This window comes from Symphodus melops, assembly GCF_947650265.1.
Source record: "Symphodus melops genome assembly, chromosome: 15".
In the NCBI taxonomy this organism is placed as follows: domain Eukaryota; kingdom Metazoa; phylum Chordata; class Actinopteri; order Labriformes; family Labridae; genus Symphodus; species Symphodus melops.
In genome coordinates this window covers 19178842-19196473 of record NC_136705.1, presented here as the reverse complement: position 1 = coordinate 19196473, position 17632 = coordinate 19178842, and the positions used below count along the sequence as shown (strand labels likewise).

The 17632-nt window shown below is 41.5% G+C and overlaps 1 protein-coding gene across 16 annotated transcripts in view; it reads left to right on the top strand.

Annotated features, from left to right (window-relative positions):
• The first annotated feature begins 2553 nt into the window (after positions 1–2553).
• The window catches only part of kcnma1a (potassium large conductance calcium-activated channel, subfamily M, alpha member 1a), a 141129-nt gene continuing 126050 nt past the window's right edge, over positions 2554–17632 (top strand). For 5 of the 16 annotated variants that reach the window (XM_079362903.1, XM_079362904.1, XM_079362902.1 and 2 more), the window contains exon 1: positions 2556–3898. In XM_079362903.1, the coding sequence (XP_079219029.1) occupies positions 3608–3898 (291 nt within the window). In that variant the 5' untranslated portion in view covers positions 2556–3607. Of the gene's footprint in view, positions 3899–17632 lie in introns of all 16 variants that reach the window. The other 11 variants (XM_079362909.1, XM_079362906.1, XM_079362900.1 and 8 more) reach the window with 5 other exon arrangements.

Here is a 17632-nt window from a genome sequence, read left to right as displayed (position 1 = left end):
GTTGTTTAATGGTGGCAAATTTAATTGTCAGTGGGCTTTCTAATTGGTCTCCGGAGAATTGTACTTTTACTTACTTCACTCTACACCTCTCAAATACTCAAGGTACAAGTCTAATTTGCTCTGCCCCAATTTTTAATGTCCTTCAAGTGTCCTCCTGCCTGTTTTAGAAATGGGTAGGGTCTCCAGCCCTCCTGCTGAGGTGTCTGTTTCAAGACAGCTGCTGACAGCTCAACTGAACTTGAGAAGTCTTAAGTCTGACAGCAGATGATCTTTGTAGTCCTCGCTGGCAAGCCGTGGCCTCTCCCATCTCCCTGCATGATGGGCTGAAATCCTCCTGTACGGCCTTCTGCTTTTTCTCAGGCACTTTACCTCCAGCATCTCCAAATGTCTTCCGGGATTACCACCTGCCCTCTCTAATGTTAGTCTCCTCATCTGTCAGCACTGAGACCCTTTGGCTGAAGTTCTGCTGGCCCGCAGAAACCACTCTCCCAACAGCTGGCCTTTCATAAAGGATGATCAATTCAAGCCCCCTCTCTCTGTAGCCTGCAATAAACACCAGCAGGATTTATAGGACACATTATGTGTGGAGCGTGCTGCTGATGCTCTCACTTTCTGTGACCTCAGAGGCCTCTTATTCTTGCTTTGGTAAATGTATCTCAATAGGCTTGAATATTTATGGTTGTAATAATGTGCCACTGTGTTCCTGCTTACTTAAAAGAGTTGTCAAAAGAAAGATGTATATATAAATTACATGATATTGTATTTGTAATGTGTGAATTCACAAGATTAATAAACATTAGGGCTTGCAATATAAAACCCTTCCATTAATGACCTATTGTGATTTACACCTCACTGAAAACTCCATTGCTGCTAACTCAACAAGATGGGAATTTAAAAAAAAAGATTTCTCCATCAAGATGCTCAGCAAAACCTGGGCTTACTATTTCTTCTCAGTGTTTTCAAGAATTAAAATTTTTAATCACAACGTTGCAAGATTTATAAAAACACATTAGCAGTGGAGCTTCCCATTAAGATGCTGTACAGCTGCATTAATTGCTTGTAATGGGACAGTTCACCATTTTACCAGCAGGAGGACCGCTTCAGAGCTGCTGATCAGAGTCTGGTAGTTATCCTGCTGCCTGAACACACGCTGATCTGATGCTGTAGTAACAGAACAAAAAGGAAGTAAGCTTTGTGGCCATACAGGTTTATTGGCAATGTCAAACTAAAACTTGTTTTCCTGCCAGACACACGGGGTTTTGCTGCTGGGTGAAAATGTTGTAAAAGAGGTGTAAGAAAAAAACAATGACATGTTACACACATTGTAGCCTCTTATTAAGTACATTATGAATATAAATTAACTGAGGTTTTCTAGCATGACCTCTGTCTTATGTCTTATATGAAGTCATGATATGCCTGCTATAACTTTAAAGTCCACAATTTGCATGTCTCCCTGTCTCTCATGTTTTACAGCCTCCTCGTCCTCCCTTACTTAGGTTGAAAGATTCTATTACAGCAGCTATTTTTGTGTAAGCACTGATATTTCCCAGACATAAATTATACACACACACAAGACGTATCACACGTGTTCTTCACGCCCTTATTAATCACGTTTACTTTTCAAATGACCAGTGTCATGATTGTGCACTCTTCGTGTGACATTTATTGAGGTAACTTATCTTAAAGCTGCTGTGAGGAGTTTTTCATTGTCAATGAAACACACTGAAATGAATGCTAATCCCTCTATGTGACTTTCACGATCAAGAACAAGAACAATGGACAAGATTGATGAATTTCATGTTGCTGTTTGTAATACCGGGAAGTGCTGCTGCTGCGGGATGGTGACAGAGGAAGAGTAAGTGATTAACACACACTGAAACACCTTTTGTTTTCATTTTTCACAGTGAAGACTCACAGTGAGTGAAATGTTTCTCTTCAAAATGTGAAGGTCAAAATCAGCAAAGGATCAGCAGAAGTGAAAGGCCCCTTTCATTGCACTTTTACCCTGAGCATTTACATGGTCCTAAACTGAGGACAGATTATTGATTATTTATTACAAATCATCTCCAAGAAGTCTGGAGCCTTGTGTCACAGATGTCTGTGGGCACCTGCCTTCACATGGTGCTCAGGGGTCAGTGGTTATTCAGAGCCTGGGTCAAGCCAGCTGTTTTCCCATATCCTCTGGTCTGGCTGGCCATCCTTGAGGGACATCCATGGGTAGCAATAAACTATTGCCTGCCATGCCTCACCGTCATCACCAATCCACACCTGTTTTTGTCCCAATAAATGAGCTAAAAGTGTGAGCATATTACAGAAATTAACCAGGACAGGACATTCATAACACTTCTCCCTTTATGTGTCTGTATAATGGGAGTTGTTTTTTTTCAGTTCATGGAGTTCATTACACCAAATAAGAACAGGGACATCCATGGATGAAAAGCCACAGAATCAGTCACTAAAAGAGAGGAACACTATGCTTCATTAAAATCCAGTACAATAACATTTCTTTCTGTCTACAGCCAGGAACGGAGAGTACAGTGTTCGGTCATTGATAAGTAACCTCATTTTACTATCGTTTAGATCAATACAACAATCCTGTGGGGAGTCATCATTTCCTGTGATGTTTATATTCGAAGCTATAACCCTTGGATTGATCATGAATCGATACAGTTCCTTTCCGAAGCCTCCTTGTTATTGCGACGTGCGTCAATGGCGCGCATAAAGACGCAAAGGCGCAATTGTGTAGCCAACCTCTTTAATACACCCAAGCAACGGAGAGCGCTCGGCACTTGGAATAAACATCGTCGCACTATTTGCTGCTCTCTGTCCATCTTTATTATTAGCGCTTCGCTCCGCCCTCCTACCTGTAAATCTCCCCACTCTCCTCTGGAACGGATCTGACAGGCGCTCTCAGCTGGCCGCTCCGTGCCAGGGCTGCAGGGGGGATCCGAATGGAGACAGTGACATCCACCCGAGCGCTTGTCCTTTTTACGCAGAATTGACAGCGAAAACGCCCGCAAGAATATGTAGTCTTCGATATTCCACTGACTGCTAACCAGCCGTAGAATCAATTACGTCTATCCATGTGTGTGTTTTTTGTTGTTGCGGACCCGCTCACAGTCGACTGACGCTTAAGGAAAGTGAAATCGATTCTCCACCTGCTCATCGACAGGATCCCTGAATGGAAGACGGCTAGAGAGGTCGCCTCGCCGAGAACAGACTGTAACATTTTTCACTGTCGTGTTGCGCTCACCACCACCACAGCTATCATTGGCAGTCTCGACGGCTGCAAAACGACGCCGCCTTCGCCATGGCTTTTGGCGTGAAAGCGCCAGAAAAGCCCTCAGATTGAGCAGATTCGTCATTTTTTGTTTGCGGATTTAAATGCCTCTCTCTAAGGGCCACCGACCCGCTTTTTTGCTCCAGTTCGCGTGTGCAGTGTCGCACGCTGTCACGAATAAACAATTCATAGGCTGCTAAAACACAGAAAGAGACTCCATCGGGTGGGTGCACATAATCTACAGCGAAGAGGGGGATTCTTTTTCCTAAGCAATATGGCTGGTGAGTGGGGCTGGGGACGCTGGCACAGGCTCTCCAAGGCTCCTAAATGCTAGCTGAGGCGGATGGCACCGTTCCCCATGGAAGCGACAGCTCTATGAGGACAAGCAATATCAATAATAATATAAATCCGGACTCTTCAATCTTAATCTCCAAGATGGAAGACGTTGTCATCCCGTTCTCGTCTGAGGTGCCCTGCGACAATAATGGACAGCGCATGTGGTGGGCATTCCTCGCCTCCTCCATGGTGACGTTTTTTGGGGGTCTCTTCATCATCCTGCTATGGAGGACGCTCAAATATCTGTGGACGGTTTGCTGTCATTGCAACATCAAACCCAAGGTACATGCACATATTTCTCTGAACAGCTAATGATGCACATATAATTCCGTATTTTTCCTACATGACACTGACTTGACCTCTTGTTCAGTATGGCCTTCATTTTGCCAGGCTGACAGGCTGCATTTCCTCCTCATCTGCACCCTATTAAACAGATATCAAGTGCCCATTGCAAGGCCTTTCATAATGAATGCATGCCTTGAAGATTGATTGTTATTATCTGTTGGCTGTGTTTACCAACTCCCACTCATGAGTGAAGGGTGGTGGTGGTGGTGGGGGTGCATGACAGATATGGGTTAGGTAAGAGGAAGGCATTTTCCTTCATTTGATTGTGCTGAAACCTGAATGTCTTCAAGTCCCATCATTTGAAAGTCTTGTTTTCAGAGGGAGCGTTTCTTAAGGGTCATGCATGAGTTTCTTTCAACAACACACACGATCCTGCACATTCCACCAGTGAGACCGTATGAAGTCCACTGAGACCTCTCACCGTGCCCAGAGACATCCCGTCCCTTATTGTGCAACAGCCCTGCAATGATAAATCCCTAGAAAACATCTATCGTTCTTTTGACAGATTCCTGTTACTCTCCTAACTCTTTAAAGTCAGAGCTGGCTCTGATGTGTTCATGTTGCATGTAAAATGTCTTTGTGGACTGATGTGGTAGCCTGTCTGCAGGACCAATATAGAAACAGGATAAAAAAAGGGCAACTGGCCGTTACTTTGCTTGGGGTGGCCCGCATCTAGGATGAATCATAGCTGATTCATATGTGTATTAAAGCCTGCTTCATACGTGACTCACTCACTGTAGCGCGAGGGGTCCCTTGGCAGAAGAGAGGGGCAGTGAGAAGGTAATATTGCTCAGAGTGGGCAAAACATTGCCTTGCAATGTCTTAGATTCATACCGCCTTGAATGAGACAATATTTAGATGATAAAATCAACAAAAGGCTTGTGAGTTTTGAGAGAGCTGATGTGTCTCGAATGGTTCTTGAATTTCCCTCGGGATCAATAAAGTATCTATCTATCTATCTATCTATCTATCTGGTTCAAAGAATAGAATCCAAGTCGTGACAGTCATTGACAGAAGAGAGAAAGTGAATCTTCTTTGTCTCTGTCATGTTTAGGTTGTGTCCACTTCAAATTCACACCCCACGCCCCTTCTGCAGCTCCTCTGTCATGTCTTTTTGGTGGCCTTTGTCCTTTTCTGCTCATGTCTTTCTGGCATTATGACAGGTGGGAGACAGGGCACAGAGTCAGCATCATTTACTGCATAAATAGCAAAACTCTGACATTCATTGTTCTGGCATGCTGGGAGTTGAAAGAAGCATAACAAGCGTGTGATTTTTGCTCCATCCTTTTGAACCATATTCTCTTGTTGGCTGATTTGTGTCTACACTGCTTGTTTTGTTGGGGGGGGAAAACGTTGTAATATATAATGTTCATTCATGGAGGATGAGTCCAATCATATTGTGAGGATATTGACAAAGCGTCTGTTGTCAAGTAATTGATTCCAACTCAATGTTTATATTTAAATTTAGAAAGTAGGTTGATACAGATTTTCTGTAACATTGGGAAAAAAAGTTTTCTGAAAGACTGAAGACAAGAAAAAAAGACGTCAATTGAGATTTTCTTTTATCGTTTTTATAAAAAATCATGTTCTGATATTGATTTCAGTCCTTTTTTTCTTGCTCAGTGTAAATCATTTCTAATAATAATACATGTAGTTGTGTTGGATCTACATGTTTGGTAGGACACATGTTTGTCTAAAAACGTGTCCCATCTTTGCTGCTTTCACGTACACTGAGAGATAATACTTCCCAGTGTGTTACTTGAGGCCATTACTTGGCTGTCAGCCTCCTGTCTATTTGTTGTCCCCCGTATCAGAAACGACACCAAACCAGATGCCGTCTTTCAAACTTCTCACCGTCTTGCTTGGAAAGTGTTGAAAATAAACCATGCAAATATAATGAGGGATCCATCTTGTGGCTGCTGGTGGGTATCTGGTTGCATCTCATCTCTCGTACATGAGGAAAATGAAAGCATGTTTCTGTTCTCGTCTGCTCTCTCTGTGTTGTTGTGTTGCCGTCTATGAGCAGCACAGCCACGCGGTTAGGTGACTTTGCTCGGGGTTGACACTTGGCTGCAGAGGGAAAAGGCTCGTTAGGAGTATTAAGAAGCAGGGAAACTGGATCTGTGTTCAGCTGACTAGTACCGGTCAGCCACGTTGGCATGTGTCAGAAACAGGATGCATAGTTGGCTCAGTGGGGGCCAGGAGGCTTTCTCTGGCAGTACTGGGAACCTGTAGCCAAAGGCCGAGAAATAGAGGTGGAAACTCTGAGGGAGACGGGAGGAAGTGAAAACAGGGGGTGTTAGGGTGACGAGGGGTTGGGCAGAGGGGTTGTTGCATTGCTTGATGTCAGCCTGCGCTCTGCTGCTTACACACAGCTGTGTCCTAATTCTTGTAAAAGTCGCTCTTCTCTGTTGGGATTATCATAAAAGCAGAAGTAAAGGGTCGTAGAGAGCAAACTGGAAGATGGAAAGCTAATTTGAATCACAACCATTTTAATCTTTGAGATTAAGGCCCTGATGGTATCGGGGTTTCCTCCAGTTTACTACAAGCCTTGTGGAATTCTGGGTCTGTGTTAAAACAAACCACGGTGTCAGAGCATCTGGTTTTTTAAGCTGTCTTCTGTGCATATAAGGTGTTTTTAAAGCTACAATCACAATCTTGCTGCTCAGTTGGAAGCAACTGATGGATGAGTTTACAAAGAGACCTCATTCAGTTGAAACAAGAATAACTTTTTGGATAGCAGAAGGTCTACTATCCAAATGTTTTTTGTAGGACTAATTTTAACCGTAGAGAAATAGTCAGTGAAACAAAACCCATAAACATTTCATACAAGTGCGTATAGGCTGTACTGTAAGCTGATTGCCCGGGTTCGAATCCAACCTGTTACTCCTTAGCCATATGTCACTCCCCACTTTCTCTCTCTCTCTCTCTTTCAGACACTATCCACTGTCCGGTCTCTAATTAAAGGCACAGAAAGCCCCAAATTAAACCTTTAAAAAAAGCATTGCGACCAGGCCTAACAGCTTTTCTTGTGGACATGCTGTTGCATTGTAGTGTTCGTGTTATTGCAAAGAGAGACCAGGTATAATCTCTATTCTGCTGCTATCTTTCCCTAACAAGACAGAACAATTGTATTACAGACAACATGATAATGTTTTATCGTGTTTTTTTCCGTCTCGAGGGTGGACTAGAAAGCAACAAGAATAAGAAAAAAACACATGAAATAAGAAAGCCAACCCATATTGATTTTTGTCCAACACAGCACTGGTAATGGAAACTTTTATAGCACCATTTATCTGCTGAGTTTTCAGACCATTTTCAAACCCCATATCAACCACATTTGTTATGATGAGATGATACCTTAAATCCCACTGCAAACACCTCCTCTCTGGCTGGGTGAGCTTCATTATTCCATTATCTTTTTACAGTGCTGTTAAGACTTCACTTAGCCTAAATAAGGGGCATCCTACCTCACTTATGACAACACTGATGCATATGCATAACTGAAGTATAAGCACAACAACGCAGAGATACTGAAGGAGAGGAATCCACTGCTTATTTGCATTTAAGCATGCTTTAATTTTCTCTTCCGTTTGCTCTTTTCTTGCTGATATTGAAGAGTGTATGTGCAGGTTTCTGTGCTCTGCTGTATTGTTATCTAATGGTGTAGTTATCCACTCTGCGTCATGCCACCTCCAGGAGTTCTTATATGACGCCTCTGTTATTCAGCCTGCGTGGGGAGGAGTATAGAGGTTTTTGCGTTTGTGGCTCCAACTTCTGTTCAAACATAAATGGTGACATCATACTCGAGAAATTATTCTGTGCAAAGAACCCCCCCCAGAACATGGCTCAATTTAACAATAAGAAATACGTGGCATAATCTGTTTTTAAGCTGGAGAATCAACTTAATCATTCAAACTACTGATATCATAAATCTACGAAACCATCAAACTTAATTATAGTCTCCAATTGTTTTAACCCCATTTAATAAGTTCAACCAAACAACCAGCCAGCAGCAGCTACATATCTTATTCTCAATATACTGGGATGAAGCTGGACAATAGGTAACAGAAGTTAAGACTCCTGTGAGGATCTTTCAGTGTGTGTTGATTGTGGCGCCCCCTGTGGACAAAACAGTGCATCTTATCTCTTCGCTGATCCTGTATCCTGTACACTCTTGTTTTTTTTTGTTGTTGTTTTTTAAACAAAGCTTCTCCTCAGGCTAACTTTTAACAGCCAAGTTTATCACTCATTGTAAATATTTGCGCTAACGAAATTAAATAAAGTCTTTCTGCAGCATGCTGTTAATCTCCTCGTATGACGTCTGTCCCCCTGCATCATTTACCGGCCCTAAAAATAACTGTATATCTATAATTCATCTTTATGCTGATGGTCTGGCTTGCTTCTGTAGCTCATGGAGAGGCATTAGTATGAAACGTAGACTTTTTCATTGCTAGTTGAAAACTCCACACAACCGCTTTAACATGAGAAAGAGGTTTCTGTCTGTTGAAAGACAGTTTTGGGGGACTCCTGTGTCCTAGTGGTTCAGTGTGTGCACCCGACGTACGGAGACTATAGTCTTCCATGCGGGCAGCCTGGGTTTGAATCTGACCTGTGGATCGTTCCTGCATCTCATTCCCCATTCCCTCTCTCCCTGATTTCTGACTCTCTCCACTGTCCGGCACAAAGAGCCCCAAAATAAATCCTTTTTCTCACCATTTGCTAAATGGTTCTTAGCACTGTGCTCAGTGTGGATAAATGTTGAGTCTTTGTAGGTAATATTACAAAGAATACGGCCTGGAACTGCTGAGTTTGTAAAGGGTCTTGAGATAACATTTGTCCTGAGTTGGCACTATACAAATACTATTGAGATTGATCCATTGATACAATTTAAGCTTTGTGAGCTGGACAATAAGGCTGCAGGTTGATGTCACCTGTTGCCTGTTGTCACGCTAAGTCACATGCAGTCTGAGCTAATGTTGGTTCTGAATAATTGAAACTGCCATACAGTATTGTTATGATTTATGAAGAACAAAATATTTTTGCCCAGCATCAAACTTTGTGAAATCATCTTTTCACCATGGTTGTTAACCTGCAGCTGAAGGCTTCCACTACAGTTGCCAGCGTTAGTGTTACTACACACACGAAATCCCCTCCAGGTGTTAAGAAAGATTCTTCATCCAAAGGTGTCGGGAAATACAATCTGCAGGCCTGCATCAGTAAAAGGAGGAGCTGATAGTATCATATAATGTGCGATAAAGTACAGCCACTCACACACCTGTCACAAGCAAGTAAGGATGGAGATTGTTTGCTATTAAAAGTACCTGCAGTGTTTACACATCAGCTGTACTGACAACACGGAGTTCACTGTCAATCCAAACACCAAACTGCACACTGTATCGCTCCTGGTGAGATAAAACAGGACTACAAAAATACACCTCCCACCTCACCTCAGTACAGCAGCCTCCCCCTCATCCCCCCGAGGTGCAACGTGGAGTGTTTAATGTGCATTTTAGAGCCAACAGCCGACAGGAGAGTGCTGTTGTTTCTGTCCAACCAGCGAAAGGAGACGCATGATAGAGCGTTATACATGCTCCACCTTTACAATCTGCTATTGTTATTTAGCTGTAGAAAAAAAAACAACTATTTCATTTTAATTGGATCTGAATATTTCTGCATGTGAAATAGTACCCCCCAAAAAAACCTGATGGTTTTTATCTGTGCTTCGCCCATCCAAAAATAATTTGTTTTGTACGGAAGCCCTAAGAGGACACGCTGAATATATTTTACTTCACTCGTTTGTCCCATGATAAACAGGTTGTTTTCTTCACATCTCAACTCGTTTGCCAGTGATAACGAGATCTTGAGGAATTAAGCTGTTATCATTGGAAAACCAAACGTTTGTTACCTCAAGGAAACAAGATCAATAAGTGACAATCGCTCGGAAAACAACCGAGGGTGGACGAAAAATGGAGCCAGATAAAAAATATATGACTGAATTCCGCTAAGACTTCTTTAGTTTAGCTACCTGAATACACATTTATATCTGTTTGTAATGTTTGATATTTGCACCTTTAACATTTGTTTGAGGATGAACCGTTTCATTTGGCATTGAGATACTTTGAACTGATTTATATCTGCTAATCAATCTGTGTTTTACAACGTCTAACACGTCTTATCTCACATTTCCTGTGAATCACACTCATGTTTTTAGTGTGAGTCTGAGAACATGTGTCCATTCTGCCTCTTGGCCTGAAATCTGATGGTGTCCCCCTCTGTGTAGACACCATATTGTTCTGTTTTTAACTCATTTATTTCTAATTGTCCGTATAAATAATTGAAAAGCAATTTTGCCCCTTTCCAGCCTGGACGACGTGTATTGAGCTCATGCTTTTTCCTCATGTTTGTTTGCGGCTGCACCGGCTCAGTGTCCCTGTGGCAATCATGGGATCATTAAAGTTTCATCTTATTTAATGAGAGTTTGATGTGCTGTGTTGGTTCTCCTCACTGAAGGGCAGACTCTGCTCCTGTGATGTGACTAATAAAGAAGAAGAGAGGGTGAAGCGAGGACACATCTGGTGCCAGAGCTCCACTTATTCTGACCTTTATCAGTCAGTAGTTAGAGGGTTCCTGATAAAGCAAACTTATTATCTATTAAAGACTTAATAGCTTTAAGTTTGAAGGTAGAAAGGTGAGACTGGAGAATCCCTCTTATGATCTTCAAACCCCATATTGCAGCTTGAAGAGTTTAAATCATTACAGTACATTTTAATAATTCAAGATTTTTATAGATTTTTATGCTCTTAAGCAAAGCTTCAGAGTAATTCATCAAACCTGATTTTTAAACCACCTCACTGTTGCTTCTCTCTATGCCTTTGTCCACTATTAAATTGGTATATGTGCTGAGGGAAAAATCTGAGTGAGTGCGTTATGCCGGGACACTCTTACCTTTAACAGGCCTGGATTGCGGAGGTGCCTGCAGAGAGGAACTGTTGTGAGCCTGTGTATTCCTTTGTGCTTGGCAACCGACCAGCTGCATTTTGCCAAAGCAGCATAGAGCACACACCCCGAGATCAGCTGTCGCTCTCACTAGCTCTAACTTCCCCCGGCTTGCCTTCCCACTCTGGCTCATTGAAATTCAGAGCTAATTGAAGAAACGAAAAGTGCAAAATGAAAACCTGATTAAACTGGATAACCTCAAACACTCACTGTCTAAGTACTCACTGTACAGTAACGGCTGTATTTATGCACATTTCTTTTTTTTCTTTTTTTCTTTTTTTTTTTGTTCTGGATGTCATCTCAGGAATGTGTGTATATGTGGAGTATGTTCCTGCAGCCAGTGGTTGGCTTGCATGTGTCTTGTCATTTGTTGTTGACACTTGCTGGGAGCGAGCGTGCCTCTCAGCTGTCCCGGGGCAGAGCGTGATCAGTTTCCAACACAGCTTGCATGCCTTCCCTCAGCCTTTTATTTTAATCAGAGGCAGGGCTATAACTAATGATTATTCCCTTTATAACTAGACTGTCAAGTAATTAATGATTTATTCATTCTAATAAATGTCCTAAAAAATGTTTTAAAATGTCCATAAATGTCTCCTAACGAAGTGATTCTTGAACTACTTCCAGCTCCTTGATGGCAAATCACAACCCAAACTTCTAATAGCTTTCAACACCTGATAAGTTTGTAATAGTGTAATAATACAATTTGGAGCGGATATGTTAAGCAGCATGTGAGGGTATAAAGATTAGAGACATGCCCTTTAAAAGAAATCGTGCTGCAAAGACTTTTTTTCTCGGCGCACGTTTGCGACCCACTTCATAAAGCTCCACAATCAACCTTCCAGGTTGACTCACAAGCTGACAAGCATGCACAAGATGAAGTCTGCAAATGTTTAAAGTGTGACATTTCGCAACTGATTTTAAGATCCCATAAAAAAGCACAAGTTTGATTAAGGATAATTTATGAATATTATGTAATTTTATGCACAGCCGAAAGAGACCCAGGCTTAATTTTACCAAAGTTCATACATCAAACTTTATTTTGATTCATTTTTCTCGATATTATTTTTTACAAAGAAAGCCAAAAAATAAAAAATTATAATTACTGATATTTTTGTTGTCATTGAAACTTTCAATACTAAAATGCATGATGCCGTAATCACTGTAAGCTTAAGGTGCAGTAGAAATAGAATTTTGAATAATGTACACTGCTTTAATTGAGAAGGAGCGCTCGTGGCCAAGAGGTTAGTTTTCCCTCCTTTTGTACAGAGGGTGAAGACCTCATAGCAGTAGTGCAAGCCAACTCCTGCGCATGGCATAAATACACTGGCTCCATGAGATTTGTTTAGTTTAGACAGTGTCACCTCCCCTGCTCGGTGTCTTTTCCTTACAGATTTTGTGTCTTTATTTGACGCCAAAAAGACTATACTGAGACAATACTCTCTTTTGCTGGCAGCAGATTTTTGTTAAAAAATATTTTTTATCATAACATTCTTTTAAAACATGTTTGAAGAAAAAAGTATCGAAGAAGTTTTACAACCTCCATCCAATTTGGATCTTAATTCCTCATTGTGAAGTTGGTTTGGATGCCGGTTTAAAACGGTTTGCATGGTCTTTGTTTATCCTTGCCTTTTCCTCTCGTATAAATCTGTATATTATACTGCAGCAACAGGTATATTAATATAATAATTAGCCTTTTCTGCTCTGCTGTTTAACTTTCTTCTCTCACACTCCTCTAATGTGGAATGTGTGACTCACGAGTTATTCTTCAATGCAGATTTCTCCCTCCTAATCCCTAATTCTCCAGCACTGATTTGATGGCCATCTAGGGACAACTGTAGTGTGCCATGCTGATGTATGGTAATCCACAGACAAGGAGAGGCTATATATCAGGCAGAACTATGTATACACAGAGGTCAACCCCCCTGTACCCAAACTGCACTCCCCTGCTGTCATGCTGTTATGTCTTCTTCGACCAGTCACCGCACTATTAAAAGGACTTCCACGCCCCGGGAACTATTCGGAGGTCAAAGTTTCAGAGGGGAAGGGTATACCTGGCTCCACATGGGGGGAGAGTGTGAGACAGGCTTCCTATCATTGGAAATATGTGAAATGGTCTAAGTCACCTGATCCCTGCCTAGTCAAGCTGGCAGCGGAAAACCATTTGCATATAGATCTTGTGGTTGAGACCGCCTGCACTAAGCTGAGGCCTGCAGGAGGGAGATAGCTAGCTAGTGCCAGGCTAGCCAGTAGGATCATGGCTTATGGTTTCTAGTGTACCAGCTTTCTTCCTCAGCTGTTGTTGTCCTTAAACTGCTTAAAATCAGTGTGTGTGTGTGTGTGTGTGTGTGTGCGTGGGTTGATTGCTCCCACCATAGCTAGGCTGTAGAAATCAAGTGTTTGCTAATGTGACATTTGAGTGAGCGAGAGAAGGCTTTAGCCGATGTTATTTTAAAAAAGGTGTTTGGCACAACGTATAGATTTATCTTGTATCTTCGGTGTGTTTTTATGAGTATTAAAGCCGTGCAACATGTTGTTCCTTTATCAGTTCTGTGCTCTGTAGTGCATATCAGCCTAACATTTTCACTGACGTGAGGAAATGCTTTTTGAATTGAATTGTAAAACGTGTGGAATTCACATGCACTTAATAATAATGGTTGACAGTCGAACACTGATGGGACTTTTTTTAATGTTGCGCACATTTTTGATAACTATTTGAACACTGACCTTCCTGTTTAAGCTCCAACTTTTGTCCACTCTTTACATGATATGAAAGGATACACTCATTACAGTATCCTTTTACAACTGAACTAGCTTAAGCCTTCATTCCTTTTGCAGCAAAACATCTTTCACTTCATGTTTTTGTCAGCTGATTGAGGTTGTCAGTAGGTAAGGTTATGTGTGAAAATCACAGTAAATGGCTTTTATAAAGGGAGGCAGCCACATTCCTGCACTGAAAGATTGTTGTTTGTTCAATCCTGTGTAAAATTAAATATGCACTATAATAGCTGAAGCACAAGTTAAACATACCACCTTGAGAAAGTGCAGATGTTGGGGATTTGATGAATTAGTATGTAGTGCAAGATATTGCATCAAAATATGTAAATTTATACCAATATTGGCACCTTAAGTTATTTGACAAAACAATATCAAAGAACATTGCTATTGCAGTGCTATTTTGATGACTACAGGCTTTTCATCATTTTAATAGATTTATGAATTATTATGTTTTATGGACTTTACTTAAATTTATGATTATGTTGTACAGATTCTATTAATGTAAAAGTTGGATTTATTTTCCATATTGTCATGCAAAAAAAAAATAGTCCAATACCCTAAATTTCCAATCTCTCTGTTTGATTTCATGGAATCAAAACTGTCTTTTATGTTGCTGATTATCAGGCAGACTGAATCATCTCCCAGAATCTCTCCCTCATCTTCCCTCCACTCTGCTCATCCCACCTCCGCGCCTCAGAAATCAGGGTTGCCAGTGAAACACTATCATGTGCCCCAACGTTATAATTGGTGCTTTGAGCTGTGTGCACTCATGCACAAAAAGAGAGATGGAGACAGTGTGTAGAGGACACAGCAGTGACCTTCAAAGATCTCGGCAGGCGATGATTCTGCTTCCTATTTACAGACCTGCTCTCTCTCTTAGCAACAAACATGTCTCTGTGACCAGACAAACACAAACAGGCTTCAATTCTTAGAAAAGTGTTAAGATTCCACATCACCACGAACACACCCACTGCCCTTCGCAACCTGTCTCAATTAACCTCCAAGGGGGCTAAGCTAATATGCTAATTGCCATTCTAGCAGGCTAACAGCTGGCTCAGGTTTCTCAGTGAGTGCCAGCAATGTGCATACATAGCTGCCATGCTACAGTGCCATTTGGCACCATCCCCGTCAGCACCTATAAGTCAACTGGGCAGTATTTGCTAATAAAATAGATTTTTTTTTTTTAAGGGGAAATACAAGTCAGACTGACAGTGAAGGGCTGCCTACAAGCTGCACCCTGTTAGGCCAAAGTGAGGGCACAGCTACACAATGATTTTACCTCTTGACTGCTTCTGACATTTTCCAGCGGGCTTCTGCAGAATGAATAGCCCAGCTGTCAATTACAGCCTTGTTTCAAGCTCACTAAAGTGATCTCCCAGAAGGTGCTGTCTCACTCAGGTTCCCCCTGCTGCCCGCTGTAGCTCTGAAAGCTGTTTCTAGACGTGAACCGAGCAAAGCGAGCGAGGCCCGTTTCAGAGTGACATGAGCTTTGTAAGACGATGCGCCTGGTGTTGAGCCCCGCATGACAGCATGTGTAGACATCATGTACAGATGATGCACAAAGTGTATGGGTTCATCGCCGAATGCCTCATTAAAGATGGATGATAATGTAGAGCTGCCTTCCTGCTCACTGACAGCTTTATGCCATTGAGAATAAGCAACGCTTTAATTGGTCAGCAGTTGTGTGACTATTATGTTGCCTTGCTGCTCTCCTGGGGACCACTAGAGCAGCAGATACTCTTATTCTACATTGATAAGTGTCATTCTTCTGAGTCGAGGCCGTTTTGAACATCATGGCTGAACTTGAACATGAATAACTGTGTGCATACAAATAAAACTCATTATCCCCTCCACTGATGAATTGTTGTAGATGTTTATGTCAGTGATTACCGTTTATTAGCCTCCTTAGACGCGAATAAAATGCATACACTTGACTGCACACATGCCCATTCACGCAGTCTTATGGTTTATAAATCATATGCATCTTTATTGTTTGTAATTTCAGTCAGCGTGTACATTTACGACGGATCTGCTGTTGTTGTCATCCTTTGGGCGAGACTCACGCTTCATGTTTTCGCAACAGGTGTCCGTTATGAAGCCGCTTGTTATTGCTTGAGTGCCAGATGTGATGTCTCATTCTTCATTCCTGTCTTGTCAGATGGACTTGCATAATACTTGGAACTGTGCATGTTGCCTGTTATCACATTCACTCCCTTTCTCTTTCATAGCGCCATTGAATATGTATACTAATCAGTGAAGGTTTTATGTCCCATGTTGTAATGTGATTAGCCTGGGGTTTTAACATAGAGACATGTGCCTACATGATTAGTTTTTTCAGGCACTGGAATGCAAAATAGATTGCCCCATTGTTGTCAGTTTGAGTAGAAATGTGCAAATGTAAGAACACAATGGATACTGAATGGTCAGCAGATGTACATACGCTACGATAAGAAACTCATTTGTAATATTGTTCCAACACTGATTTTCATTACTGCTCACTATGTTGTTTTCTTTACCACTCTTAATGTGGTTTCACGCTCTAAATGCTTCTGGAGAGTTTGTGGCTTGCGTTGAAATGTGTGGTTCAATTATGCCTGTGTTTACCAGGGCAGCTGCTGGGCTTACTTTTAATATTCAGACGATGCAGTGCTGTCTCCGCAACACTGGAATCCATTGGCCATAGTGACACGCGGCAGTCGTGCTCCATCTCTGAATTTTGGCATAATGTATTAAACATAATGGCCATATGCCTCAGAGTGAGGCTTTTCAGCACCATGGAGAGCGCAGGAAAGGGCCAGAGGAAGGCTTCTCCTCCACAAGTGTGGATATTGCAGCACAGTCAAGTGATCAAAGTGGTTTTTACATATTTAAAATCTTTGAATACATAATCTAGCACCGCATAGTTACTCAAAATAATCATGACATTAATCTACCTTTTAAATTACAGCTTAAAACAATGGTATAGCCTTTCCACGTTTTGGAACCTGGTTTGATAGAGGTTGCTTTATTTCAGTCGAAAACATTTGAATAATTAATTCATTTGTGTGAGAAACTAAAAGTTTTATCTTTACCATTTTGGACATTAATTATTCTGTTGCAGTCGACTTTGAGGGAATAATTGACTCGACACAACTCATTTCACAGAGCACCACCCAGCTCTTTAACTAATGGATGACTAATGAACCTCCGAGCCGTTTTGTGTTAAAAGCAAAGTTCAGTTAGTTGAAATGAAACTTAGTCGGAATGTGAAGAGTTTGGTAAGAAGGGGAGTGGTGGTCGTGCATTTCCAAACACCCATCATCTCTGCGTTGCACAGATTGTGATAAAGACTGCAGCGTTTGGTGGTTTAAGATCAAAGTGAGGGCTTTTCATCATTCCCTGCACGCACTGTACCTTCAGGGCTTGAAAAACAGTGTAGTCATTTGTATTCTTTTTAAAATCCAATGGAGGGGGAGTAGAATAACAGTTAATACATTAGTTTTTATTATCAACCGAAGGACAATAAGTCCAAAGACATGCAAGTTCAAGTGTTGTACCGCATGTAACAAACATGCTGACAAAAATGCTTCTCTTTAGCGTTAGCCAACTGCCGTGATAAAAATGTAACAAATGTAACAAGGCTAAAGGAAAAGGCTATTCTGATCAGATCAGGAGTGTTTATTAGATTATGCATATTCGATGACGTTTAGTGCAAAGATAACATTGTGGCCTTCGGACTGCCACTGGGGAGAAGCTGAGTGTTCAGAATTGACAGGACTCATTCTTTGGGGAGCCTTAATGCACTCTGTAAATGTCATGGATATAAAACGTCAACTCAAATTAAGCTGCCAAAACACAGTGTGTGTGAGGCATCGTTTTTTTTTCTTTTATAATCTTTTTAGCACAAAGTTAAAAAAA